This window comes from Nuphar pumila, chromosome 4 (assembly GCF_984573655.1).
Source record: "Nuphar pumila chromosome 4, dmNupPumi1.hap1.1, whole genome shotgun sequence".
In the NCBI taxonomy this organism is placed as follows: Eukaryota; Viridiplantae; Streptophyta; class Magnoliopsida; order Nymphaeales; family Nymphaeaceae; genus Nuphar; species Nuphar pumila.
Window position 1 is genome coordinate 49,097,407 of NC_143252.1, and position 16,464 is coordinate 49,113,870.

Here is a 16,464-nt window from a genome sequence, read left to right on the forward strand (position 1 = left end):
GCTCTACGCAAGGGGACACGACAATGTACCTTATATCCCATATCTCATTTTGTCTCCGATGCCAGAATTGGAAATCAGATGAAAACTTTTATTTCAGCCTTATCTGCTGAAACTATTCCTCTGAACTATCAACAGGCAAAGCTTGATAACCGCTGAAAGCTGGCTATGCAAGAAGAAATGGATGCTTTAGTATCTCAGCATACATGGGATCTAGTTGATTCCCTAACAGATGCTGACATTGTTGGATGCAAATGGGTATATACAATAAAGTACAAATCTGATGGTTCTATTGAAAGGTACAAGGCCAGATTAGTAGCAAAAGGGTATACTCAGACATATGGTATTGATTTCTTTGAAACCTTTTTTCCTGTTGCACGGATGGGTATCATTCGTCTTGTTCTCTCAGTAGTTGTTCAGCATGGTTGGAGCTTGTGCCAATTAGATGTGAAAAATGCATTTCTATATGGGGATCTATCTGAGACCGTTTACATGCAACAACCTCCAGGATTCGAGGTTGAGGGGGAGTGTCAGAAGGTGTGTAGATTGAGAAAGGCGATTTATGGCTTGAAACAGTCCTCGTGCATGGTTTCAAAAATTGTTTGAAGTGATGTCACGCTTTGGCTTTAATAGGTCAGCGCAGATCATACACTATTTATCAAGAAAACTAACTCAGGCATAGTTGTTATGGTGGTATATGTGGATGACATCATTCTTACAGGAGACAATGCGAAAGATATTCAAGCCACAAAGGCTCATCTTCAAAAACACTTTGTTATAAAAGACCTTGGTTCACTTAGATATTTCCTGGGTATAGAAGTTGCTAGGAGTCGTGAAGGGATGGTTTTATCTCAACGGAAGTATGTTCTTGACTTATTAAAGGAAACAGGAATGTTGGGAGCTAAACCAGCAAATATTCCCATGGACCATAAAGTTTAGTTGTTTGAAGAAGGGTCAAAACCGGTTGATAGCAAAAGTTATCGCTCCCTAGTAGGGAAGTTATTGTATGTAACTGTGACCAGGTCGGATATTGCTTTAGCAGTAAGCAAAGTTAGCCAGTTTATGGACAAACCAACTGAGGTACACTGGAATGCAGCTATAATGATTCTCAGATATCTAAAATCTTCTCCTGGAAAGTGGTTATTGTTCAGGAAAGGTGGAACTCTGGAGATAGTGGCCTATTCTGATGCTGACTATGCAGGATTTGTAGTGGATAGAAAATCTACCACAGGATTCTGTGTGTTTCTGGGAGACAACTTGATTTCTTGGAGAAGTAAGAAACAAAATGTGGTTTCTAGGTTAAGTGCAGAATCAGAATATTAGGTTATGGCCCAAACAGCTGCTGAATTGATGTGGGTTCGTACTGTTCTTCATAATCTTCAGGTGAAGGTTTACTCTCCTATGACCATGATGTGTGATAACAAGGCTGCCACATATATAGCGAACAATCTTGTCTTTCATGAGAGAACAAAGCACATTGAGGTTGATTGCCACTATGTAAGAGATATGGTTCAAGCTGGTCATATCACTACCAAATATCTAAAGTCGGAAGACCAAGTTGCAGATATGTCTACAAAGCCTCTTGCTAGACCAAATTTCTCAAAATGTTGTGACAAGATGAGCATGATTGATATCTATGCTCCAGCTTGAGGGGGAGTGTTGAGACTAAGAGGTTTTTAGTTAAAAGTTTTTTCTAAACTAGAGGTTATTTGAAGTTTAATGTTTAATGAGGGACTTGAGTGTAATTTCTTTCTTTGGACTCTCTCTATTTAATATAGAGATTAACCCTAATCTAAAGTAATGTGTTCTCTCATTTCTATACAGTCGTCTCTCTCTCTCTCTCTCTCTCTCTCTCTCTCTCTCTCTCTCTCTCTCTCTCTCTCTGCTTCGGTTTTTGTGTTTGTTTTCAGATCTTCTACATTCCAAAAATTAGAATTATTCCAAAACTTAACTTAAACCTTTTTTCAGTTTCTCAAATATCCGATCTTGGCTGCGGTGTCTCTTTTTCATCTTTAAATTGTTATGTGCAGGATTTCCGGTTCAAAAAGCGGATTGGGCAAGGTCATAGAAGAGACCTACACAATATGAATTTTTTGTCATTACCATCTAAGTCCTTTTGCAATCATGTTTAAACAAAAGGTGTTGTCACTTGACACAAAAGACATGGTCATCCTAGTCTCTTTAAGATGTATTTATTCCCTCTTTTTGAGAAATTTTTTAATGAAAAGGAATTTACGTGCAATGATTGTATCCTTGGAAAAATGCATTCTCTTCATTTTCAACATAGCAACTTTATTTTGAAAAGACCCATTAAGTTAGTGCATTCATATGTATAGAGACCGGCACCCATCATGTCTAAAGGAGGATATCCATATTATGTTGTCTTTATTGATGATTTCACTAGATATACTTGGGTTTACTTTCTCAAAAAAAAAATCTAATGTTTTTTCTACTTTCAAAGAATTTCTTATTCTTATTCAAAATCAACTTCAACATAACATAGCTATCTTTATATCCGACTCCAGAGGGAAATACATGTCAAAAGAATTTCAAAATTAACTTAAACAAAATGGCATTATTCATCAAAGATCTTGTCCTAAAACTCAACAACAAAAATGGCATTGCCGAAAGAAAGCATGTATCTTATTGAAACTACAAGAACTCTTCTCATCTCTAAAAATGTTCCAAAAAAAATTGGGTTGAATCCTCTCTTTCCGCAACATATCTTATAAATAGGATGTCATCCTCATTTTTAAAAAATGTTTTTCCCTTTGAAAATTTGTTTAAAATATCTCCAGAGTTCCAAAGATTAAGAATCTTTGGCTGTAAATGTTTCGTTCTTTTTCAAAGACAAGACAGACTCTCACCAAAGGCTCTTGAATATGCTTTTATTGGTTATGGGTAAAATAAAAAAGATATAGGTGTTATGATGTCAAAAACAACAAAATTTATGTTTCAAGAAATGTGACTTTTCTTGAGGATCAAAATGGATTTGAACATAAAAAAACCCAAGGAAGATGTTGATTATTCCTTTTTATTTGACTTACTTCCTAGAGATGACTCTAAAAAATCTAATGATATAATTTGGGATGGTACCATTATTTGTGATAATGAGTCTGACACTTGTCCGGTGTTGGAAGGTCGGAAGGAGAAGAATGCTTGTGATAACCATTCTCATCAAAGAGATGATTCTCCTAGTGAGAATCCTAATGATATTCATGTATATACTCGGCGTGAAGGAAATGAGCATCAAAATGCTTTTGACATATATTCACAAAATCTCCCTTTAAATGATCAAATTGAGGAATCCTTACCTCAACGATCCTCTAGGAGCATTAGACCTCCTCAAAAATTTGTATCATATGGCTCATTTTCCAAAAATTATAGATCTTGTCTAATGATGATCCATTCCTATCAGCCTTCCAACTTTAAAGAAGCTAGACAATGCTCCCATTGGATAGCTGCCATGCACCTAGAATTAAAAGCATTCAATAAGGCCGACACTTGGAAAATTATAAATATCTCTTTAGGTAAAAAGGCTATTGGTTGTAGGTGAGTCTATAAAGTAAAGACTAAAAGTGATGGGTCATTAGAAAGATATAAAGCTAGGTTAGTTGATAAGGGATATGCATAAGAATATGGAATTGATGGTGAAGAAACCTTTGCTCCAATTGCAAGGAAGACGAGTGTTAAAACCCTAATAGCCTTAGCATAAATCATACAATGACCTATCTACCAGCTAAATGTCAAAAAAGATTTTTTAAATGGTGATCTTTATGAATAAGTCTATATGGATCCTCCGTCGAATCTTGAAATTGAAAAAGGAAAAACACTTAAGCTTAATAAAGCTCTTTATGGTCTTAAGCAAGCTCCAAAAGCTTGGTATGAACGTTTCAGTAAAGTTGTTTTTGATAATCGATTTACTTATTGTTATACTGACACTGCTCTTTTTTTTGTTAAGAATGCAGGGGACCACATAACTATCTTACTTTTGTATGTTGATGATATGATCACCACTGAAAATGATAAAAGGGGCATTGAGTCTATTAAAAATATTCTTAAAAACAATTTTGATATGTCTGACCTTGGATTTCTAAAATATTTTTTAGGGATTGAAGTTGCATATTCTCCTCCAGGATATGTTTTTTCTCAAATAAAGTTTGCATAAGATATTATTGCCAAGTCCGGCTTGACTGAAAAGAAAGTGGAGATTCCAGAAGTACTCAATGCTAAGATGAGAGCCAATGATGGACATCCTTTAGAAGATCTCACTCCTTATCATCAATTAATTGGATCTCTAACATATTTGTCTATTACTAGGCCATACATTACTCATGTTGTGCAAAAAGCAAGTCAGTTCCTGAATGCTCCTACTACTATTCACATAGCAACCGTCATGTGAATTGTCAAATACCTGAAGGAAACTATAACAAAAGGGCTATTCTTATCCTTTTCTTCATCTCCAAATTTAATAGCTTATACTGACTCTGATTGGGATGAAAACCCTAATGTTCGTATTTTTACCACAAGTTATTGTGTGTTTCTTAGAAAATCATTAATTTCTTGAAGATGTAAGAAGCGGAAGAAGGTTTCGTTATATTCTACAAAAGTCAAGTATAGGGCGATGGCCACCACTATAACTGAACTGGTTTGGTTAATAAGTTTGCTCAAAGACATGAGTTGTCATCTCTATTCCTTCGAAACTATGCAGCGACAACAAAAGTGTCATCTACATTGCTAGCAATCATACATTTCATGAACGAACAAAGCACATTGAAATGGACTATCATTATGTTCAAGATGAGTTTTTACGGGGCACCATTGAACTTTCATACGTCACTTCAGAATACCAGCTTGCGGATTTCTTTACCAAAGCTTTACCATCCCCAAGATTTTTCTTTTTCTAAGCAAACTTTCGGTGATCTCACTGTCAATTTGAGGAGGGGTGTTAATATATATATATATATATATATATATATATATATATATATATATATATATATATATTTCTCTATTATCTTTCGTAATGCTCATTAGGGGCAATTTAGTCTTTTCTTATTATGTAAATAGACATATCCACTAGAGACAGTTTTTGTCTTTTTTATTTCTTTATTTTTTTTGTTATTTTTCATTTGTAAAGGGGCAAGAGGGTCCAACCCATAGAGTCGTTGGAACCCTTCCCAACAGTCACAAATGTGATCGTCGAGGAGCGCCCAACGACTCTATGGGAGCCCCCCTTGGTCCCATAAAGTGTATAAAAGGGGCTTTTGCCCCTCTTCTCAATAATGTTTTTTATAGCATGTCAATATATGATTTTTTATATTTCAAGCTCTCTCTCTCACATTGTGTGTATTTGGTGACTAGCCCTTTGTGGCTTATTGTATTTTGCCCATTAGTGGCTTCTTGTTTATGTGCTTGTGCATTAGTTATAGTCACTTTGTGACATTGTTCTTTACACTAGTGTTTCATTACAATACTAACTACATTTCAAAAAAAGATGATATAAACAATGTAGAGGCATATTTCTCGGTGAGTTAAAACCCAAAGGTCATGTATAAGGTGACAGTCCCAACTCCCAATATATTTTTTCTTAAAGCAAACCCTTAGAAACAAGTGTTGATTGATGCAAGAAGAAAAACCCTCACCCGTCATCGTCTCATAGGCAGATCCTTTGTTCCTTGTGATGGATTCTCGTTACTGAAATGCTAGAAAGGATATGTGGAGTAAATGTTTATTATTACATAGATTCACTTAAGCCACGATCATGGATATCCTCTTCCCAATTGATCAAGAAGGTAAACTTCTTACTAAATTCAATGATTAGCAGTATACCTGAGAGAATGACATTTGTATGAATTTCAGGGAATTACTTTATTCTTAGTTTCATATATTTTCCCCCATTTGCCTTATATAAAGAACTGGCAGTGGTCACACATGCCCAGACTGACTAGCAGAGGGAAAATTAGTCACATTTCTCTCCACAAGAAAGAATCAATACTTCCACTTGTGGAACCCCAGCATGGATCCAGAAGGCTTGGTTTTGAAACCTTGGCCAAATCCATGAAAAAGAAACAAAAATACCATAGGCCATCTGCGACAGACTAGTGAAACCAGTTGCAGTAAGGAATAGGCCATGTTGACTACAGTTATAACAGGTACCAGAATGGGAGAGAAGGGTGCAGAAAAAGAATGAGTCTACAAGGTAAGTGTAGCATCTTGGACACCAAGTATATTAATAGGACAGACGACATAGTAGACACTATGAAGATAGAATTAAAACCTGGCAAGCTGAAAAATAAAAGTCCAGAAAGAGAGCGAGAACTTTGATTGATAAATCCTATAGATAGGATATGAGCAGCAGCAGGAGTGACTGGAGAATAAAAATTAATAGATCAGACAAGATCTTAATGTTGCCCTTTCTTTCTGTTAACTTTATATAAGATCAAATAATAAAAAATGATTTTGCTCAAACAAACATTTTGAGTTTTGAGAAAACATCCGAACAAGTATCTGCTGTCATTAAAGCAACTTTTCAGTAAAAATTTCCTCCATCATCGTTAATTCTAATTTACCCAGTTTTTGCACAAGTGGCAGCATAACATTGTGATTGATTTTTAGACTGCATATCCTCCCACTTGTGTGGTAGCCAAAGGATAAGTTACAAGTTCATTAGGAGAGATGTATGAACTTGCATGAAAGATACTAATCAGGAAAGTTGAACAGAAATGATGAGCGCGCAAACACACACACACATACACACACACATGTGTGTGTGTGCACATGTGCATATGCATGCACACGCACATGCACCTACGCACACGCATGCATGTACACACGCACCCAGGGACAGGCACACATGCACATCTTTTTGTTTTTCAATGAGCATTATTATGTAAAGCTTCTAACTTGTGCGGGCAAGGGAGGAAGCATTCTCATAAATATCAGGTTCCCCAAACAGAATGCAACATGCACATTTGAAGTTCAACATTTGCATTATTAAAGGCTTCATAAACTACAAGGTACAAACTACAAACTAAAATAAAATTCTTAAAGATAGGGTATAGAAGCAAATTATCAAACAGAAAGACATCCTATAATCAAATCTCACTTACAGGCGCACCTTTACTTCTGCTATGGCAATTGTACTTGGAACTCGCCGGTGCTCCTTCCGACGTGGTGGATCTTCATCCACAACATCTTCCATGTTAACGCCAGGAACTGCTGTTAATGTGACAGTTACCCATTCTAACCCATCATTTGTGTCTCTTCTGTCTGGTGCTTGGGTTGAGTTATGCATTTCAACAAACCCATGAGGCTGGTAGTTACTGATCCCAGGAGCTTCCACGGACACTGAAGAAGGTGACAATTTATCACTGTCACCACCATTGCCTGAGCCCAGTGATTCGCCGTCCCCTGAATGTTCAATATTTTGCTTTCCAACAGAAAGACTGACATGAACAAATTTCACTTTAGCTTCCCATAAATGTGTCATTGCCTGGTCAATAGCAAGAGAAGCCGAACTCAGCATCTGATCAGCACTACCGTCATGCAAATCTTGTGAGTTCCAAAGAGGATACGCCCATGGAGGAGGTTTCTGAAGTTGTACATCACCATTAGCAAGAGGTATTCCTCCTCGTGAAAGCTTTTGAGCATCAGACTGCCCTTTATTATGACTGGGAGACAAACATTATTTTTCAAATTACATGTGCCATTAACTGAAGCTTCTCACAAGCAAGAGGAAGTATTTTAGGGACATGTAGTTAATGATCCACTAGAAAGCTTACCCAAAAACAACACCAACAGATCATAAGACTTAAAAGTACCTTGGAACTTCACCTTTCAGAACCTCCACACATATCAAGTAAGGTGCCTTCTCCCTGGAGTTCAATAGAACAGCTTCATCTTCAGGAATGTTAACAACTCGATACATGCCTTTTCCCATTGGGAAACAGACTCCTAAAACAGGACAACATAGTCAATAAGCTGATATCTTATACTTTATAAATAGCTTGTTCACTACACAGAGAGAGAGAGATGTCTGCTCCATCCATGTTTGTGCCCATAAAGTTAAATTAAAATTCCACATTTGAAGAAATATAACCAAAAAATAACTTTTGAGAGGCAAGATCATGCATTTAAATAATCCTTAAGAATCTCTGAACGGTTGCAAAAATAATCTAATAAAATACTTTTTTGTTTTTTTACCATAAAGGAAAATTTGTATTTATCTTTTTATTATTATGGATTTTTCCCCAGTCCTTATAAGAGATAAAATAAGCTAGATCTTATACATATGAGAAATATTATCTTCCCAGGACTCTATTGGGAGTCCTCTTGCGTTTTATTTGTAGGATCGGAAGATGATGTTCTATGCTAGTTTCAATTTTCTAATAGCTGGCATGGCATGACCAGAAAGATATTCCAAAAGAAACATCTCTCTCTTGAAATAAAGTGAATAACAATCACCATGGAATGCCACCCAGGGCTACCAGAGATCACAAATGCACAAAGACCTCTATTGGGTCAAATACAACCTCACAAAGGAGACACAAGATAACACAATATATGTAGATCTTACAAAAAGAGCATTATCGGTATAACAAGATTTAAATCCAAAATTTATCATAGTTCCACTAAACTGATCATGTCATGTTTTAGGGGCTTCTTTAAGCCTATACAAGGTCTTTTGAAGATGAAGAACCATACCATTTTCAATAGTTAAACCAAGGGGAGGATCCATGTAAACTTATTCATTTAAATTTTCATTTAAAAAAGTATTTTTAACATCTAACTGATATATAGGCTATTTCCTAATAGATGTTACTAATTTATATCATATTCTTGGAAATACCCTTTCGCAATTAATCTTTCTTTATATTTTGTCACTCTTTATTTTGACCTTGAATACCCATCTACATCCTATTGTCTTCTTTCCCTTGGTCAGATGTTGAACTTCCCAAGTATAGGCCTTATGTAGTGTATCTAATTTTATTTTTATAGCCTCAACCCGCTCCTTTGTCTTTGGCCTCCCTATAGTTGGATGGTTCATGATACGAGTGAATTGCTAGAAGACATACCCTATAGTTTGGAGAAAATGATTCATATAAAACAAACCTATTTGAAATTCTAGGTATTCGCTCAGATCTTCTAATATTATGTTCTTCATTGTGTAGTTGACTATATTTCAAAAGCACATGGATGTTCCTCATTATCACGTCTAGAGTATTATATAAGATTATGAGTAGACTCTCTTTTTTCTCTTGGTTCATTATTTTGCTCAACATTATCACTAACTATATCATCATTATTGTCAAAATTGAACTTAGGCAATAAGTCAAATAAATCAGAATCTTCCTTAGGTTTTGCAAAATCAAATCTCTTTTTTTTTTCAAGAAATGTAACATTCTTAGATACATAAAGCTTATCATTTTTTGAATCATAACATCGATAGCCTTTTTTATTATCGGCATATCCAATAAAAACACATTCAATATCTTTAGGAGAGAGTTTGCTGTATTTTTCAAGAAAAACAAAACATTTACATCAAAAAAATCTTAATCTTTTCAAATCGGGAGTAGTATTAACAAGAATTTCAATTGAAAATTTGTTTTCTAAAATTTGAGCAAGCATTTTATTTATTAAATAGACCATGGTGAGAGCGGCTTCAACCCAAAACCTCTTTGAAACTTTCTTTGAAATAAGTAAAGTTTTATTAGTTTCAATAATGTGGCGATATTTTCTTTCGGCAATTTCATTTTGTTAAGGAGTCCTAGGACATGATTTTTTGTGTAAAATACTATGGGTTTTAGGTAAGATTGAAATTCTTTTGAAAGAAACTCTCCCCCAGAGTCCGAGCGAAAGATTTTAATATTTGTTTTAAATTGATTTTTAACAAGATTGTGAAAATCTTTAAAGCGTAAAAAACTTCGGATTTGAGTCTAAGGAAGTAGATCCAAGTATGTTTACTAAAATCATCTATGAATGTAACATAATATGAATAAGCACCTTTTAACATAACGGGAGCGGGGCCCATACATCCAAATGCACCAAATCAAAAATTTCATTAGTCAAAGAAGTTCTAGATCCAAAAGGTAACATTTGCATTTTTCTAAGTATACAATCTTTACATGTATATTCTTTTTCTTTACAATTTTTTTCCAAAAATGGAAAGAGAGATAGTTTGGATATACTTGGATGTCCTAATCATTTATGTTAAATGTCTAAATCAATATCTTGGGCATGATTACAAAAAGAATTTTTGGGTAGACATAAAGAATCCATATAGTAAAGGTCTCCTCTTCTATGGCCTTGCCCAGTTAACTTTCTTGATTGGAGATTCTGCGTTCAACAAGCCTTGGATAAAAAAAAACTCGCATCCATAATAAAAAATTTGAGAAACTGAAAGAAGGTTTAAGTCAAGTTTTGAAATAAGTCTAACATTTGGAATAAAAAACTTATTTGAATCACCTGTAGTTTTGTAAAAAAATTCTATACTTTTAACTTTTAAAAGAGTACCATCGACGGTTGGCACATGAAAAATATGAATTAGTGTAATCGAACAGTAAGGACTCATTATGTGCCATATGAAAAAAAACTCCAAAATCCAAAATCCAAAATCCAAGAGGACTTACTTGAAGGAGAAGAAGAAGAGACAACGACACCGGACGTAGAGGGAGTGGCTTTTAAGATTTGTGAAAGGGCCTCCGCAATTTGGGCAATCGTCAAATCATTAAAGTTGTCGTTTTTTCTTGTTTTTTCATGTATTGGAAACTCTTCGCTTACCACATCCACTTTTTTTAGTTTGGGACAATTTGGCCTTATATGCCCTAGTCCTTTGCAATAGTGGCAAGTAATTTTACCACCCTTTATCCTCCCCCATTGTGTCCACCCCTATTATGTCTTTCTCGATTGAATTTTTTCTCAAAGTGAGGGGGTTTATAAGGCTTTACAAAGTTAACCTCAGCACTAGACTTGTGTATTCCAAGTCTAGTTTCTTCTTGACATATTTGAGCAAGATCGATCGCTTATGGAAAGAGCCAAGGTCCTATGAAGTAAAGAAGACCTAACTTACTCAAATAACGGTCGAAGACCATATAAGAAAGAAAAGAGATTTTCTCTTTCAACTTATTGCTTTCTCATCTCAATAGCCGAACCTTCTCATTTTTGTTTCAACATAGCCATTGTTAAAATATGTAATCTCATAGTCATGTAATCTTTTTTTTTCTTTTTCCTTAGTTAGCTTTAGTTAGTCTTAGTTAGAACTTAACTAGAAATTAGGTTTAGTTTTTTACTTTTTGGACTGTTATAGCCATTTCCTTTTGACTAGTCAAAAAGGTGTTTTTTGACTAAAGTCAAAAAGCAAGTTACAATAGAGTCGTTGGACTCCCAACGATTCTAAATAGAGTTGTTGGGAGTCCAACGACTCCCTTGATGGCTCCTACCCCTTCTCTACAAATATGGGGTAACATTCCCCTTGTATAGCATTCGGTTACATGGGATTTTCTCCCAAGTTAGTGAGATTCATTTTTTATTCCTTTTGTATACCATTTTTCGGGCATTGTGTATGTTCTTATGCTTGAGCTCTCTTTGTGAGTATTTGTTGAGAGTTGCTTTGGTTGTGGGTTTCATTTTCTTACACGGTATCAAAGCCATTGGTGGAAGCAATCAAAGATTTTTTTGTGCATTGGGAAGCATGCCACTCAAGTTTTCTTCAAGAGAGTGAAGTCCCTTTAAAGTAGTGGGCGTGTGAAGACTTGGAAGCTTGGAGGATTGCTTATTTTCGCTATATTGTGGTAGAGTATCTGCCTTTTTCTCACTTTTTTAAACTTTTTCCTCTTCTCCTTCTTTCTCTTCTCATTCATAAGCTTGTAAAATGGATGGCAATGATAATGTCACTATTAAGCCTATAAAACTCAATGATTCAAATTATGTAACATGGGATTTTATCATGAAGCATCTTATTTGGGGAAAAGGATTATGGGGATTAGTGGATGGAACTAGGGGTGGCAAAATCTGACACGATCCGCTAATCCGCTTCTTAGGAGGGTTAGGGTTTGGCTTAAACGGGTTCGTGTCGTAAACAGGTCGACCCGCCTAACCTGTTTATTAAATGGGTCGGGTTCGTGTTAGGGGTATGCCAACGTGCCAACGCGCCAACCCAGCTGACCTGTTTAATAAACGGGTTAGGCGGGCGAGTCAACCTGTTTACCCGAACCTGACCCGCCAACCCGTTTACCCGACCCCCACCCACCCGCTAACACGAACCCGACCCGCCAACCCGCCCGCTAACCCGCCAACACACCCGCCAACCCATTTACCCGACCCATTTATTAAACGGGTTAACCGTGTCAGGTCGGGTTACTCGTTTAATAAATGGGTCGGGATCGTGTTTGCCACAGCCGACCCGTTTAATAAACATGTCGGGTTCGTGTTGAGGTATGCTGACCCGCCAACCCGCCGACACGACCCGCCAACCAGACCCGATTGCCACCCCTAGATGAAACCGAGGAGGAACCTAAACTAATTCTCACCAAAGAAGAAGGAGAAAAAGAAATACTTCTCTCGGAGGTAGAAAAAGTCAAAGCTATTTCCAGATATGAAAAAAAAAGTGGAAAGAATAGAGAATAAGACATGCCAAAATCATGTCTTGTCTTATATCAAGTGTTGATATAAAAAAGTGTTCTAGCCTAGCCAAATTTAAACACGCCAATGATGTGTGTGATTACCTTAAGAGAATGTACTCTCTCAAGGATATTGTCCACATATGCAACCTTCAAGAAAAGGTTCGTAATATGATTCAAGGAGACAAAAGCATTAGAGAATATTACAATAGTTTGTCTAAGTTATGGGATGAATTGGCTCTCCTTAAACCAAAGTGGCATTGCCCACATGACATAGAGCTTCGCCAAAATCAAGTAAATGCGGAGCATTTCTTTCAATTTATCAATGGTCTAAGATCGGAATTTGAGACAACCAAATCCGCTCTTCTTCATCGGGGAAAAGTCCCTTCCATTGAACATACAATTGAAGAGTTGAGCATGGAGGAAAACAAACTCAAGAAAAGAATTTTTAAAAGTGATGATGACTCTGACTTAGCAATATCTAGACCGGGAAATCATGTTTGTCTATATAAACCTCCGCATGTTGGGAGGACTAATGATGAAAAGCATGAAAGTGAGTTTGAAACGAGAAAGATCATTTGTTATTATTGCCGTGAACCAGGACATGTCAAAACATACTGTCCAAAGTTAAAAAGACCTTATAAAAAGAGGGCTGCTACAATCGAATCTCCACAAGAAACAAGCGACACATCCATTGGGAATATGTCTCTAACTCAATTGGTGGAGGCACTTCAATCTCTTCTCAAAGGAGCTTCGTCATCTGCTAGAGTTGTTGTCTCTTCCGTAGGCATCTCCGATCCTGGTAAATCTCTTTGGCTTCTTGATTCTGGAGCTTCTTTTCATATGACACCCAACATAAAATTGATATCCCAATGTCATAACTCAAGTGGTTCAAATGTTTTTACCGCTGACAGAACATCTCTTGAGATTAAGGGAATAGGATGTTTTGAAAATACCTCTCAAAACTCAAAAGGATTTTGCATTCCAAAACTTAGATATATTCCCAAACTTAATTTAAACCTTTTGTTTGTATCTCAATTAACTGACCATGGGTGTAATGTTTCTTTCTCCTCTCGTGATTGTCGAGTACAGGATCACCAGCCAAGGAAGCTGATTGGGGAAGGCCATAGAGAAAGAGGCATGTACTACATGGATTTTTTGGAAATTCTCAAGAATACACTATGTTGTAATGTTCAAAAGTTAGATTTGGATCTTTGGCACAAAAGATTTGGGCATCCTTGTATATCCAAGATTCAATTTTTCCAAACATGGAAAAAAATTGTAATTTTGAAGTTTTACATGTGAAAAATGTATTCTTGAAAAATGAAAAGACTGCCTTTTCAAGAAAGAACATTTGTTACTACACGATCACTTGAGTTGATTCATTCTGATGTTTGGGGTCCCGCATCTATTATATCTAAAGGTGGGTTTATGAACTATGTGATATTCGTAGACGACTTTACACAGCACACTTGGATTTATTTTCTTAAACATAAATCCAAAGTTTTCTCTTACTTCCAAATATTTCACAATATGGTCAAAAATCAGTTTAAAGTGGATATCTCGATATTTCGTATTGATTCAGGGATGAATTTTTATCAAAAGAATTTTAAAATTATTTGAATCTATATGGGATTTTACATCAAAAATCATGTCCTTACACCCCCTCAACAAAATGGTTTAGCTGAAAAAAAGCATAGGCATATTATAGAAACAACAAGAACTATTCTCATTACACATCAAGTACAGAAAAGTTTCTGAGAGCAGCCTTAAACTGTCGTCTATCTCATCAATAGGATGCCTTCTTCCTCGATAAACAATATTTCCCCAACTGAAAAGCTTTATAAGCAAACTCCAAATTACTCTAGGTTGAGGGTGTTCGGATGCAAATGTTTTGTATCCACAGATAAGAATGATAAATTCTCTCCACGTGCTATTTCATGTGCCTTTTTAGATTATACAAGTCATCAAAAAGGCTACAGGTGTTTCGATTTCAGAAATAACAAACTATATGTCTCAAGAAATGTATCCTTTTTGGAAAATGAAAGTCCCTTTGAAAATAAAGATTCTACGCAGTGTTGTGAAAAGCATTGAGGCATAGCGAGGCGCTCCACCAAAATCTGAGGCGAGGCGTAAGCCTCGAGGTGTAAAGCATAAGCCTCAAAAAAAATGTAAAAACTTAAAAAAACTATAAAAAATATCTAAAATTATAAATAAATAAAAAATGTTTTATTGATGAAGCAACAACCAACAAGAAATAAAAAATCTCAAATAAATACTGAAAAAATATGAGATTAACAAGTAAAAATAACCATAACCAAATCAATCACACTCATTATTTCCACCAGATCAAAGACTAAGTAACCTGGAAAAAAAAATGTGATGTCACAAATTATACATCACTCCCAAATGTTGACCAACCATAGTGATTACATATAAACACATCATGAATGGGTTTTGTTAGCCAACCTACACATTTTGTTATGGTTCAACTATGGTAAAGCGATAAAGAGTGCCCTTACTGAATAACCCATGCTATAAGCAACATTAATCAAGTCACTTATGATTATAACCAAACCTCATGGCATCACTAACCTCTTTGACTCACAATTAAAACAGGTTGAACAGTCATTATGCTCCAGATCCTGAACTATAACACATTCATCAAACATATAGTTTGGTATGTGCACTCTCTAGTCATAATGTACAACACCAAAATTTGGGATATCAAGGACGAGCTACATTTTATAGCATCAAAATCTTCAAACTCTGAAATACACATACACTCAAATATTATAGGGCATACCCTTCTTAATAGACAGCCCTCCGTAGAGATATATTTTATTATCACATGTTGCACAGTGCTGAAAGTTCTGAAAAAATGCCTAACTGAACCACATGCCACAGGATGCACCATTGCCCAAAAGTAATATTTTCTGCTCTTCTCTATCCACAAGTTTCACAAGTCTCATTTTCTTAAATGAAACCTCACTCAAAACTCGTAAACAATTTGTTTCTATGATCCCCACATAATACACACACACATGATGAAAACATCCCCAATCCCCATGTGATCCCTCCCCCAAAAGAAAATGAGAAAAAGCAGTAGATTGCGTGTGTGAGAGGTAAGAGTACCTGTGTGAGAAAAATATGAGAGAGAGGGAGAGTCTGCGTGTGAGAGAGACTGCGCATGAGAGACGAGAGAGAGAGAGAGAGAGAGTCTGCGTGAAAACATAAAAGATTAGGGTTTGTTTAAACTTTAAACCCTATTTTTTGGTCAAATGAGAGCTTTGACCCTCATTTGACCAAAAGCCCTGGGCGTACACGTCTCAGTTTGAGGCGTGCGCCTCAAGGCGTATGAGGCGCATGCCTCGAAGGTTTTGCGCTTTATATACGCGCCTCAAGGCATAAATCCCCTCACCTTGAAGTGAGGCACGTTTTTTGCGCCTTGAAACGCGTTTTTAATAACATTGATTCTAAAAAACAGACGAGTACTCCTCTCTATTAGACTTAGTTCCGAGGAGTAATGAAAGTGATATTGATCAAGATCATCAAAATGATATCAGTAACACTGAACCAGTTGATAGCAACCAAGATTTTATTCAATACTCTAGACAAGGAAACTTAGAAAGACCATGTGCTTTTGAAAAGTACACAAAGGAACAAGACCATGTGTCTTCAACTAGAAAATCCATTAGGATCTTGAAAGTCCCTGGAAAATTTGTGTCATATGAGTCTGTTTCACCAAAATATCAAGCCTTCATCACCTTAATTCACTCTCATGAAGAACCTTTCAGTTATGCTATAGCTAAGGATCAACCTGAATGGGTCAAAGCTATGGAAATTG

The 16,464-nt window shown here is 36.1% G+C and overlaps 1 protein-coding gene across 2 annotated transcripts in view; it reads right to left on the minus strand.

Annotated features, from left to right (window-relative positions):
• The window catches only part of LOC149840194 (phosphatidylinositol 4-kinase beta 1-like), a 57,809-nt gene that overhangs the window by 24,988 nt on the left and 16,357 nt on the right, over positions 1-16,464 (minus strand). For both annotated transcript variants that reach the window (XM_090003066.1, XM_090003067.1), the window contains exons 5-6: positions 7,821-7,953; positions 7,118-7,670 (exon numbers count right to left, since the gene is read on the minus strand). In XM_090003066.1, coding sequence (XP_089859192.1) covers positions 7,118-7,670; positions 7,821-7,953 — 686 coding nt within the window. The remainder of the gene's footprint in view (positions 1-7,117; positions 7,671-7,820; positions 7,954-16,464) is intronic.